General features: G+C 41.6%; 1 protein-coding gene and 1 long non-coding RNA gene across 6 annotated transcripts in view; one reads left to right on the forward strand and one right to left on the reverse strand.

Moving 5' to 3' along the window:
• The first annotated feature begins 2138 nt into the window (after positions 1–2138).
• On the forward strand, positions 2139–5831 carry LOC308185137. The gene is made up of 3 exons (XR_013943149.1): positions 2139–3463; positions 4188–4246; positions 4378–5831. It is a non-coding gene; the product is annotated as an uncharacterized lncRNA (long non-coding RNA).
• Positions 5832–7983: 2152 nt separating this feature from the next.
• CPLANE1 (ciliogenesis and planar polarity effector complex subunit 1) overlaps positions 7984–13677 on the reverse strand; it is a 63881-nt gene continuing 58187 nt past the window's right edge. For all 5 annotated transcript variants that reach the window (XM_080572854.1, XM_080572855.1, XM_080572857.1 and 2 more), the window contains 6 exons: positions 13438–13499; positions 12706–12870; positions 10999–11111; positions 10571–10654; positions 8974–9143; positions 7984–8546 (listed from right to left, as the gene is read on the reverse strand). In XM_080572854.1, the coding sequence (XP_080428980.1) occupies positions 8406–8546; positions 8974–9143; positions 10571–10654; positions 10999–11111; positions 12706–12870; positions 13438–13499 (735 nt within the window). In that variant the 3' untranslated portion in view covers positions 7984–8405. The remainder of the gene's footprint in view (positions 8547–8973; positions 9144–10570; positions 10655–10998; positions 11112–12705; positions 12871–13437; positions 13500–13677) is intronic.

The raw sequence follows: 13677 nt of genomic DNA on the forward strand, positions 1-13677 counted from the left end.
GTTGCATGCACAGTAATAAAGCACAATATATTGATAAAATAGTTTCAAGCAGTCATTCTTATAGAAGATCGACATTAAATTTTCTAAGCCCATTTAAATGATTTAACTCAATAAAATCATCTTATGCTTAAAGCTGTAAATCTTCCTTACCTGGGAGTCAAATGCGAATGATTCAATACTAGATCAGTAAAATACATTTAGGTTTCTTTGAGTGGAACTCAAGAAAAATGTTACTATGCTTTAGAAAAATGAAAACTGCTGTAGCTTATGTCACTTAAGCATCTCTAGAATCAACCCACTTGAACCTCAACTGTTTTTTTTATGATACTTTTCTTCCATTTCTCATTTTTCTACCAGATTCTTCTTAGTATGCAAGAAATTACATGCAATCTACTTCTTAATTTTTGCTCCTCTGTATTTATTTTGCTATGTATTTTCTTAATTAATTGATACTTTCATCTTGCTGCATCTGATCTGTTTCAAAACATACTCTATGTGGCTTATGTGCGAAGTCTTTTGGTTAACAAACTGATAAATGAGAAATCCTCTCATGAACACAAGACTGTGTGCTACCAATAATCTTTGCTCTTCCCTTCTTTCTCTGCATCTCTCTCCAGCAGACACTCGGAGCTGATCTCTTACCGTAGATGCCACTTTCAAAGAACATAGTAGAATTCAGAGCTACCCCTTCCAGTCCAAGCACCAGCAAATGCAAGGTGCCACGTGGGTATCCATCTGCTCTTCTATTCACAGATGCACAATGTCTCTGTTAATTTTTCTAGTAGGACCAATGGGATGCTTGTTCTCACAGCAATGCTGTTGCTGCTGGTGGCTTTGTCAGAAGTGTTCCAGTTTTGCTCTCTTTTTGTACCCAGAGGCAGTATAATACCTCTGCAAAGCCCTTTAGGTATCTTTCCAAACTTAATTTCTAGTTTTCCTGCTACGTGTCAGAAGAGAAAGAAGTGTTCCTGTTCATCTAAGCATTGTGTTATGCTCCTGCTAAGTCTGTACCTCCCTTTGTTCATGGGATACCAGAGAGAAATCCAATTACATCAGCATTTCTCAGGGGAAAAAAAAAAAAAAAAAAAGAATTGCTTCAACTGGCTCTCAAGAGAATTCATTTACAGATAAGGATTTTTAATGGCGAGGAGCACTCTTTGCTGCAGAGACACTACAATCTTCCTCTTGAAGAGAATTTTTCTTGCCCCTCACTCATCAGAAAGACCAGTGTAACCACCTTCCTCACATTAAGGATTTTAAGATAATCCTAAACTTCCTGTCAGCAGAACATTGTAGATGTGGCTGCATCTTGTATTTCTAAGTAAGAGTAGCCCGTCTCCATCACAAAAGCATCTGCAAACATCTAAGTGTTGCTGATAGAGCTCTTGAGGCACAGAATGGTCTTCACCAAATGTCTGGAAATTGGGAATGCCAGACTTGTTAGAGTGAATACCTGTTTCCTTACACGAGGAGCCACATTTACACGTGTTAAAACACATAGCGTGTTTTAAAACAACGAACCTCTTCTGTCAACAGCCTGGACAATGGACGGAAGCTTCCTGCACCATTCAAGATTCTGACTGTAGGGACCTGCTCTACTCTGATTAGAGAATAACAGATGGTGACTTGCATCCCTCTCTGTCCACTTACCACTGGGCCATATTTTTCTTCTCTCGATGACCTTTGAAAACTCATGGTTGGGGAAGATTTTGTCAGCTGCATTTTGCAAAAAGAGCTTCTGTTCACAGCATCACAACTCTGAATTGATTTGTATCCAATAAAATAGAAATGACAAGTTACTACTATGAAAACAAAACAACAAAAACAAGGCTTAACTCGTAAGATCTTTCTTAAGAGATGTGCCTCTCTTGTGCACAAGAGAGAAATTTGTGTATATTTTTTCCTCAAGTCTCAGTCACAAAAAACTTCTTTTGGTGTCCTTGCTGAAGAAAGCAAAGCACTAGGCAGTTTTCTCCCTCCACTGGTCTTCACTCCTAGTGTCCTGGCCATTTACCATTAAGGATATAAGTTTGGGAGGCTAACAAATCTTTGAAATCTTTCATCTACACTTTTCTTAGATCTGGGCTATCAACCAACACATTGCTATCTGGAGAACTGCTGCGTGTGAGAGAGCTATTTCATGGGCACTGAAAGCTTTTCTTTTTATCTTCAGAGAGGGAAGGGGAATTATATATTTGTATTCCTTAAAGAAACAAGCAACCAATTTCAGAATCTATTGAAAGTTTCCCATGGTAAGAACACTTCCAAGAAAGCAAAAATAACAGAAACAACAATCCCAAACCCAAGCTGTATGAAATTCCCTTACCTTGGAAATTACATGAAAGAGAGCACGTGTCAGGCTGTACTTCTCCCATGCCTAAATGGAATCACTGATGTTTGTGTAAAGCTTGTTAGGCATGGGATACTAAATGTACTATTTCTGTGCAAGCATTTCCAGATACAGGCCCAGTTACTGCTGTTCAGGATCATTACCTTTAATATTTAACCTGGGGAAAATGAGAAATGTGTGCTTTCTGCTTCCCAGGAACACTAGCAAATGAGGAAATCGCTGTTACAAGGAAACTTACTTTTATTTTGATTCTCTGCCTGTCCTTCCTCTGTTGAAAGAACATTTCCATGTATGACGTGCAACAGAGACACGTCTGCAAACAAAAGTGTGAAACAATTTCTAAATTTTAGTAGAGTTGCATGTAGTGCTGTTGCCAAGTTTTAGGGAATAATCTGGAGGGAGGTGGGGAAGAATGGAGGGGCAGGCGCTGAGCTCTGCTCTCTGGGGACAGCGACAGGACCCGAGGGAACGGCATGGGGCTGGGACAGGGGAGGGTCAGGCTGGGGGTTAGGGAAAGGTTCTGCACCCAGAGGGTGCTCGGGCACTGGGACAGGCTGCCCAGGGCAGTGGTCACGGCACCGAGCTGCCAAAGTTCAAGTGTTTGGACAATGCTCTCAGACACATGGTTGGATTTTTGGATGGTTCTGTGTGGAGTCAGGAGTGGGACTCAATGATTCTTGTGGGTCCCTTCAAACTTGAGATATTCTGTGATTCTGTGATATTATTTATTGGAAATGCTTGTCAATTGCTCTGTTTTCCTCTAATATATTTGACGTGGTTTTTTACTTTTGTTCTTTCCTATTTCCTGTCCTCAGGACATAGTTGTGCTGGTATTGTTATGGGCCCAGAGAGACTCCCCAGAGAATCATGCATTTCTTGGAAAACTGCCCTGTGGAAGTCACATCTGCAGGAGAATCTGATGATCAATAAGAAAGAAAATCGCTGTTTTCTTGGCTGGCAGGAGGAGAGAGAGGCCTATGTGAGTCAGAATGTGCAATTATAGAACTCATGGGAAGCCAGTAGCAGAGAATTATATAGGAAAACTGAGCCTAGAGGAAGCCTCACAAAGGAATATCAGATTGCAAATGAAGAGGAGGACTTATATCTAAACAGGTAAGAGTCTGACAGAAAAAGAAAAAAAAATGCATGGTAAATATGAGGCATTCAAAACAAAACTAGCAGAAAAGGAGCAAGCTGAATAATGAAGGAAAAAGATATTTGCCAACTGCCCTGTTATATTCCAAAGTTTTAGCTTCTGGAGTTTGGGGTTTGTTGAGAATCTTAACCCTTTGCATTTGACTGTAAGTATTAACTTCTATTTCAACCCTGCAAGAAAGACTTACAAAGCTTTGATCCTAAAAATTTCAGATAATAGTAAGGCAACTAAAACAAAAACCAGGTGGGATTTGTATGTATACTTACAGTTGCATTTCATCTAGAAATCTTTACAGAGACATCAGAGAAAAAATATTTTAAAATTTGTTTCTAAAACAATGCAATGATTTTAGGAGATGCTGTAAAGGGTTTTGATTTATTTGATCTATATAGCTTTTATGAACAGACACCTACTGGAGTTATTTCTTAAAGTGTATTTTAAAATTTCCTTTAGAGTGTCATTGCAGGGGGAAAAAAGAGTACCTGTCTGCTCTGCTCTGAAAAAGACCTACTAAAATTTTCCTCGTGGGCTGTAAGAAAAAGAAAGTCATCATACAAAAAGAGAATGTACAAGAAAACTTCTCTTGAGTCTGTGAGAGCAGCAGGGTTAAGAGATAGATGAGTGTCCATGATCCTAGTCCTGTGCGTAGGTGTGCTTTTTCATACTGCCGTGACTTTGCAGGTTCAGCTTTGCCCAGGCACTGTTCTCCACTGTGTCTCAGAGAAAGGAGAAGTTTAGAGGTAAGGCTGCTGTTGTTAAGAGGTCTTTGAACTGTCTCCCTGCACTTGTTTTAGTGATTTAGGATGCCATGTATCAGGAGTTAAAGGATTTTCTTCCCAATGTTAAAATGTTTGCATTTTTCTTTCTTTAGCACCTGAAGATGTATCCCTTGAAGAAGGTAGATGAACCATCTTACTCCTGCAAAACCTCAGTAAGGAATGATACTTGCTTTCACTTCTATCTGAGAGTGCTGCACCACCCCAAACAGTAAAGTATGTGTTTGTGGTGGTTTTACCCTGATACACAGCTGAGCTCTACCACAGCCGCTCTCTCACTCCCCCTCCTCAAAGGGAAAGGGGGAGAAAATATGATGGAAAGGGCTCAAGGGTTGAGATAAGGGCGGGGAGATTGTTCAACAGTTATCATCAGGGACAAAACAGACTCAGTGTAGGGAGATTAACATCAATTGTTGCCTATCATTGTCAGGCTAGAGCAGTGAGAACTAGAACTAAAATCATCTCCCCCCACCCACCCTCTTCCACCTCCTCCCCCTGAGCAGTGCAGGGGAATGGGGAATGGGGGCTGCGGTCAGTCCCTGACGCTTCGTCTCCGCCGCTCCTTCACGCTCACTCCCTGCCCTTGCTCCACGCGGGGTCCCTCCCACGGGATGCCGTCCTTCCCGAACTGAGCCTGCGGGGGCTGCCCACAGGCAGCAGCTCTTCAAGACCTGCTCCCACACGGCTCCGTACCACGGGGTCCATCCCCCAGGAGCAAACTGCTCCAGCACGGGTCCCCCACGGGCGGCAGCTCCCCCCAGACCCCCTGCTCCTGCGTGGGCTCCTCTCCACGGGCTGCAGCTCCGGCCCGGGGCCTGCTCCTGCGGGGGCTCTCCATGGGCCGCAGCCTCCTCCAGGCCGCATCCACCTGCTCCACCGGGGGCTCCTCCACGGGCTGCAGCGTGGAGATCTGCTCCGTGTGGGACCCGTGGGCTGCAGGGGGACAGCCTGCTCCACCAGGGGCCTCTCCACGGGCCGCAGGGGAACTGCTGCTGCCTGCCTGGAGCCCCTCCTGCCCTCCTGCTGCACTCACCCAAGGGGCTGCAGGACTGGTTCTCACTCCTCTCCCAGCTTCTGGGAATAGAATCTCCCGAGTTGGAAGGGACCCATAAGGATCATCAAGTCCAACTCCTGGCATCACACAGGGCCACCCAAAAATTCAGACCATGTGACTAAGTGCACAGTCCAACTGCTTCTTAAATTCAGACAGGCTTGGTGCAGTGACCGCTTCCCTGGGGAGCCTGTTCCAGTGTGCGACCACCCTCTCCGTGAAGAACCCCCTCCTGATGTCCAGCCTAAACTTCCCCTGCCTCAGCTTAACACCGTTCCCACAGGTCCTATCACTGGTGATTACAGAGAATAGGTCACCTGCCTCTCCACTTCCCGGACAATCCCTTCCCTCGACCGACTAGCAATGCCGTGCTTGACGCACCCCAGGACACGGTTGGCCCTCCTGGCTGCCAGGGCACACTGCTGGCTCGTGTTCAACTTGCTGTCAACCACAACCCCCAGATCCCTCTCTGCGGGGCTGCTCTCCAGCGTCTCGTCGCCCACTCTGTACGTATAGCCAGGGTTGCCCCATCCCAGGTGTAGGACCTGGCACTCACTTTTGTTAAACTTCATGTGGTTGGTGATCGCCCAGCTCTCCAATCTGTCCAGATCTCTCTGCAAGGCCTTTCCACCCTCATCTGAGTCCACAGCTCCTCCAAGTTTGGTGTCGTTGGCAAATTTGCTCAGAACACCTTCTAGTCCTACATCCAAATCATTTATAAAAAACATTGAAGAGGACTGGCCCTAAAATGGAGCCTTGAGGGACCCCACTAGTGACCATCCGCCAGCCAGATGTGGCCCCATTTACCACAACCCTTTGAGCCCTGCCCGTCAGCCAATTGCTCACCTATCGTATGATGTTTTTCTTTAGCTGTATGCTGGACATTTTGTCCAGTAGGATCCTATGGGAAACCGTGTCAAAAGCTTTGCTGAAGTGCAAAAAGATCACATCAGCTGGTTTCCCTTGATCGACTAGATGGGTGATCTTATCATAAAAGGAAATCAAATTTGTTAGGCAGGACCTACCCCTCATGAACCCATGTTGGCTGGGACCAATGACTGCATTGTCCCCCAGGTGCACTTCAATAACTTCAAGGATCAAGTTTTTTCCCCTTTATTCAACCCACTCTCCCAGAGGCCCAACCAGTGTCGCTCACTGGCTCAGCTCTGGCCAGCTCCGGGTCCCTTTTGGAGCTGGCTCTGATCTGACATGGGGCAGCTGCTGGGCTGTGCTCACAGAGGCCACCCCCTGCAGTCACCCTCCTGCTACCATGCCCTTGCTACATCAACCCAATACAGTATTAAGGTAAATGCAAAGAGACTGTAAAGTTCCTTTGAACATTTTCAATAGCCTGCTTATAAAATGAATTCTTATGGCTCGTTTCTGCATTCTCTCCCCACTCCATTCCCCCATCTTAACGTTTTGATCTTCACTGATCTACTGTCAAACAAGTAAAGCCCTTTTAGGGGTTAGCAGGTGCACTGTCTTGGTAACCTGTATAACTCAGCTGCTAGTAAACCATTCCATTTGTTGATTATCCATTTCTGTGACGAGAGTGATTTTTTTTTATCATGGCTTTTAATACATTTGTGCATTGCAGCCTATGCACTAGCATTTAACAGATGTGGTGCTGTAACTAGCATCTGAAAAATGGCTGAGTCTGCTACAGTTTTCAAAAGCCTTCTAGGACACAATTTATGAGGGACTGTCTTGTCCCTGACTGCCTTCTCTTCCTTCTCACAGGTGGCTGTGACCATACTGAGATTTTCATACTTGGCTAAAATAGGTTTTTGAAAAATTTTTTTTGCACTGATAATGTACTTAATGCCACCTTGGGGAAGGACAACTTGAGACTTAGTATAAAGCCACAGTTTCATACTTTAGACTGGCTCCTTGAAAGTACTTGCCCTTTTAATTTGAAGATGGTCACTACCTGCACTGTGTCTTGCACTCTGGGCGCCCCTTGGAACAAGCTGATGCAGATTCTGGGGACTCCTAGAGTACACAGCCAATTTTGATCGCTGAGAATACAGAAACTGCCATTCTATCCTGTTATGTCTGTAATCCTGTAACAGGCTTTCGTTGAAGCACATTTCTTGATGTTTGCCAAGATGCAGCTGTACTCTGAAACAGGCAATAATTATGCATTTTTTAAACAATTATAGCATTGGGTGATGGTTAATTAACAACTGGAAGTTAGCACACTGTTAACTTCCATGAAAAAAACAAAAATTTTCACTACAGAAATAAAAACTGCTGCTGTTGTGAAAAAGCCAACGCAACTACACCTCTTTGGGCTACTACAAATAGTTTATGGGCACTGAACACAGGGGAATTTTTTCTACAAATACCTGGTAACTGTTAAAAGAGCTCTAACAGTACTGCTGTTCATCCATACTATACAAGGCTATTTTTTTCCTTTACCTTTCTTTACTTTTCTTTCTTTTAACTTGTCCGTTGTAGTGTCTTATAAAGATGTCTATATTACTTTATTGCTGCCTATTTATATGTCTATCATTCAAATTGTTTTAAGATTTCTCCAATCTATTATATGAGTAAGCTGGGTTTAAAATATTAGAGTAGTGCATATGGAGTCAGTGGTACACAGTAGTAACAGTGCTCTGTGTGTAAATTACTTTACACCAGAAACTAATAAACTCACTTTTATTAAATCAGCTAATCACAATTGTTGAGTTACAAAATTCACTTCATCAATGGTAATGACAAATATTAAAATACAAATGTAAAACAGCAGTGCTCTAGAATAGAACAAAACTTTTTATGTGTTTGAGAGGGACAAAATATCTGACCCAGATTTTTTTTTTATTAAGACCACAGGTCTGCATTTCCCAACTATATCTAGTTGTTGTTGAGTTGAAGACATTAGAAAGCAAACTACAAATTAAGGAATTGAATTTCATCCAGGCAAGACTGCAAGCAGTGAGTTTCTGTGCTGCTTAGAAGATAATCAATAAAAGCTTTAATCCATTTTAAGTAGAACAGTGATTATTAAAAAAAAATACAAAACACCAGCAACTGCTTTGAAATTGTGCAATGGCTGAGAAATTTTTTTCATGTGTCTTCCACATCTGCTACCATAGCCTCAATTGCATTCCAGTCCAGTTTGCTGAGGATACTCTCTGTGCTTTCAGAAACATCATCGGTGTCGTTAACGCCAACAGGAGAGAAACTAACAGTATGAAGTGCAGAGTCCTGTTGGAGGAAAAGAAGATGAGCTGAAACACTGTGTATCATTCCTGGACAAGTCCCCTGTGCAGCCAGTAGAAATGTTTCTGCTCTTTTCAAACATGACCTAATCAAGTTATGTACCTGATCATTCTGCAACAAACACCAGTTACACCAGTTATAATCCTGCTTACATGCTCTCCCTAGTGTCTGCAGCCTGGACAGACAACCTGCCTTACAGTTGTTATAAAGAACGTTCATTTGGAAGGCCCACGATAATTACTTGCTTGTAGAGACACAACTTAGGTCTGTTGAATCACCGTCAGCCCCCTCTGCTTCTATCCCACCCATACACTTTGGACAGAGAACCACATTTTAAATAGAGCAGAAGTAACAAATGACAAATGCTACACAGCAGGTATCACAACATTCCTAGAATAAGTAGACCTCTTACCTGAAACAAGGTGTCACGAGTATCTTGAAGTATTCTTTGGATGTCATCAGGCACAGTCCAAGGGCTTTCTATATCTCGATCAGACTCATGATCAAGACCTTCTGTCTGAACCGCTGTGGCAACATGTTGAGGCTTTTGTTTTGGTGTTCTGCTGACTCTGTACTCAGCAGCTGAGGAGAAAACAAGCCAACAATAACACTGTAACATTTCTTCCTATTTTCTTCTGCATGTCTTTAAACTTCCCCAAGAACTGAAGCTCCAAGTTCTAAGAAGTGAAAATGTGTGTAAACACACATAACAACAGTATGCCGTTTTATCTTGAACTGATGTGGTGGCTAGAACCCCTCCTGGTGGCTGCTGAACCCTCCGAGGTTCACCCTGTCTTTCCAGTGCAGAACATGAATCTGAATAAGACCATAGCAGTAGCATCCAGATTCTGTAGTGCAATCCCTCAAAAGGGACATTGCTACCTTATTTAGCAGAGGACTAAAACTACATAAAACTCAGATTTTAAATAAAAAAAAAAAGCATCTTAGTAGATAAAGTTTTAGTGAAACCCTTAGCAGTGATGAGATGTATCAGAGAAACACAGTCAAGAAGGTGACATGAAATCAGAGACAGATCAACTTGTACTTTTTAGAATGAGCTTAAAAAGAGAATGTCTGAAAAGAGAATGATTTTCCACAGATGAGTGAACGATTCAGGAAAAATGCCTAGCTGCTTTGCCACTGCTTCTCTCGCTTTCCTGCACTGACAACAAATAAACTGACATTTGGCTAGCCTAATAGGCTCTCTATTATGCCACTATCCTAACTTTGGTGTAGGCAAGAATGAAATCTACCCACAGTATTTCCTAAGTTTCAGACTTAATAAACTCTTTCCTTAATCTTTTTCTGTCTTTTCAGAAATTCTGCTTGTGTAATCAAGTCTTGAGTCATTTAAAGAATGTGATTAGGAGGAAACATTTATGTGAAGAAACTCTTCTGTGGATACAGACCTATGCAGATAGACATAAAGGAAAAAGGATCACTAAAATTTAAAAATTTTACGTTTTTAAAGCAAGTTCAGCCCAATTCTTCCATTAACATTATGTCAACAAAACTCCCAAACCAAACCTCAAATAGATAAGCTACAGAGGGACAGCAAAGAGAATCCTCAGAGAGAATTCTCAAAGAGAGCTCAGAAAGTGAAAGTAAGCAGGATAGAAAGGTAAGGAAGTAGCACAATACCTGTGTACTGTACTGCTAATGCTCTGTGGATTTTAGCTGGAAAAAAGAGCCGAGTCTCATGTTTTCCTAATGACTGTTTCAGGGAATCACTGAAATCCATCACATATGCTTTAGGAATCTTGAAACTGCCATCTGGCTAAAACCTTTCAGTAGATTAACAAGGGCAATTCAAGTATTTCATAAACCCCAACTAAAAACTGTTTGTATGTGGCAAAAAAACAACAAAAAAAGAATTTTTATTCTTCTAAAACTAATGCTGTATCTAAGGCCTCTGTTGCGTAAATCATATCCAGGTATACACATGTATCTTATTTTTCCATTGCATTATGTAGCTGAACAGCACTATGTCATTGCTCTTTGTAACTTACAGCATCTGGAATTAACAGGACAGTTTGCAGCATTTCCCATTCTTCCTCTGACTGTACTTCTCTGTGAAAGTAGAGAGCCATGTCCTGGAAATACAAAGAAACATTTCCAGTATTAGATGCAATAGGTCAAATCTACCCAAAGATGCTTCAAAATTTGCATCTATGAAATTCCTTCCTGGATTACACAGTACTCTTGCTGTAGCAAAATTAAGCTATTTTGGATTTAGAAAGAGATGACAAGGAAAGGCAATGCCTATCATTTGACACGTCAATGAGAGTACAGCTTCAAAATACTAAGGACAAGAAACTGCCAGCACTTTGAGTATGATTTTCTACATGGGTATTAAAACTCCTCCGTCCCAAAATCCACTAGTAACTTTTAAAAAGATCTGCAGTATATGCCTTCATTAAGGCAGCTCTGTTCTTACCCTTAAGCTGTGTTAAACCAAGAGTTGGGGTAAAATGATGATCTTTTTGGCCAAAGCTGGGTTTGGCAGCAGCTCTACTCCTTTCTGAAAGAACATGACTCTTTGGATGCCCTCTACAGTAAGAAAAAAAAATACAACACACACAAATACGTACCGTTTATCATTCATCTACACAAACCGCAACTCGGAGAGCATATTCAGACAAGGCAGAAAGGACACACAAATCACAGCCCAGTTAGCTGAGCATCAACATCACATAGTGTTTGTTGGGCCAGTAAGCCCCAACAGAGTCCAAAGTGCAATGAAGACAACCAAATTAGCTTTACAAAGAACCAGTTTAGGTCTAACAAAAAACTTTAATTTAATAGAAGTTACTGCCATTCCTAAGGTGGCTTTCTGTATGACTTCCCATAGCACTTCTGATTTTGGTAGGGCTGGTACCATTAAACCATTACACACCAGGAGGCTCTGTACAACACCGACTGCATTCAGTTGAATGATCTATCCTGGAACTTTACCTATTTAAAAAGAATGCAGAAATATTTAAGTCCGGAATTTACAGGATTATCTGAACTGTACCCAGTTCCTCCTATTACTCTGGAAAACAAAGCAATAGAGGAAGAAAAAGGATACTGCAATATACACCTGTATGATGTAACAAGTCCAGAGGAGAAACACAAAGATGCTTAGAGAACTGGAGCACCTCTCCTATGTAGACAGGCTGAGGGAGTTGGGCTTATTCAGCCCAGAGAAGAGAAGGCTCCGGGGAGACCTTATAGCAGCCTTCCAGTACCTAAAAGGGTGTCTATCTACAGGAAAGCTGGGGAGGGACTCTTTGTCAGGGAGTGTACTAACAGGACAAGGGGGAATGGCTTTAAACTAAAGGGTAGATTTAGATTAGATATAAGGAAGAATCTTTACTCAGAGGGTGGTGAGGCACTGGAACAGGTTGCCCAGAGAAGCTGTGGATGCCCCATCCCTGGAAGTGCTCAAGGCCAGGCTGGATGGGGCTTTGAGCAACCTGGTCTGGTGGGAGGTGTCCCTGCCCATAGCAGGGGGTTGGTACTAGATGGTCTTTAAGGTCCCTTCCAACCCAAACCATTCTGTGATTCTACGTATATGTGACGTTAAAGCCATCAAGAAGAATACATTTTCCGATCTGTAATACTCAAATACCACCATCTCTTCAGAAGGTAATAAGCACCTGTGTTCAAAAGAAAGAATAGCTAAAACTCTAGACAAATTGATTTCCTAAATTAAAAAGGAAGCCAGTAAATCTAGAGTTTTCCAAACGTTAATTTATTTAGTCTATGTGTGCGCACAGTAGTATTTTTATTTCCTTCTTCCTTGTTACTGGATGCTACTGAGATCAATAGCTATGTTATTGGGTATATTCCAGGTACCTGATTGCTGCTGAGTGGAACGGGTTAGGACATTGATTATAGCTCTGACTCTAGAGCTGGCTCATACTATGCTCCAAAAGGCATTTTTAAGGCTCCCTCCAGGATTTGCTCTGGCACTTTAAAGAAGATTGGTACAGGAAGCCAAGACTCCTCTGATCCAGCCAAAGTGTATCTTTGATTCTGCCAGAACATAAAGCTTCTCTCATGCTAATCCCTATAACAAGCACTACAAGTTGCAGACAAATGTGAAGTGTTGTAGAGAAGCTAAAACATTAGTATACGGTTAATGCTCAGAATTCATTACCCTCTAGCAGACATCATGTGCCTTTTTTTACACTCTTGAGGTGATCTTGTCCTGGACAATGGTCTGTGTTCACTTGCAGGTAACACCACTGTTTCAGATAATATTTCATTCATCAGAGAAAGCGCTTGTGATACTCTCATACTGTGATGTTCAGAAAACAGCACTCTATGGAAAAATGGAACCATGATATTATGTATTAATTCATATTACCACTCATTGTCCCCTCCCATGGCAGGGAGGTTGGAACTAGATGATCTTTAAAGTCCTTTCCAACCAAAAGCATTTTATGTTTCTATGATTTAATTGCAGCTGGCTTGTGAGGCTTGTAAGCCTACTTGGTAACCAAAAAAAAAAAAGTAATATTTTTACAGTTTCAGAGAACATATACTAACCCTTTCAAGATAATTTGCAAAAAGCTAAAGCATTTATTAATAATAGTTTTGACGGAAAGTCAGTGTTGCAAAAATCATATGTGTGTGTACATATATATATGCGCATATACATATATATAAATAAATATATATATATATTTGGAAAGTTAAAAATACAGGCAAGGATGAAAAATGTTCAGACTTGTCCTAAATGGTAATGCAAACACGAATTGTTTACACTTTTTGTTGAAATGCCATTTGTACCTGAAATTTCACACAGACCAGGTAGTTAAAACTATCTCTTCTTAAGACTGTAAAATTGGTAATAAGAATTCCAAAAGTTACCTATATAGAAACTTACTTGTCTTTTTCTTCCTTCTTCTTCTTGAATAATTTAATATCCTTGGAAGTAAGACTACAATGCTGTGGAAGAAAGTACAACAATCATTAACTTATTTTGTATTGTCTCATTCCATTCCATCAACCTCAAAATTTAGATCTACCTGACCTGAAAGTTACTGTTTAAAACACTCTCCAGGATGAAAAACAACGTGAAAGCATATGGCCCTAACCACAGGATTCAGTTAAGATTGCCCCTATA

The sequence above is a fragment of the Anser brachyrhynchus genome (assembly GCF_964034855.1).
Source record: "Anser brachyrhynchus genome assembly, chromosome: Z".
Taxonomy (NCBI): Eukaryota; Metazoa; Chordata; class Aves; order Anseriformes; family Anatidae; genus Anser; species Anser brachyrhynchus.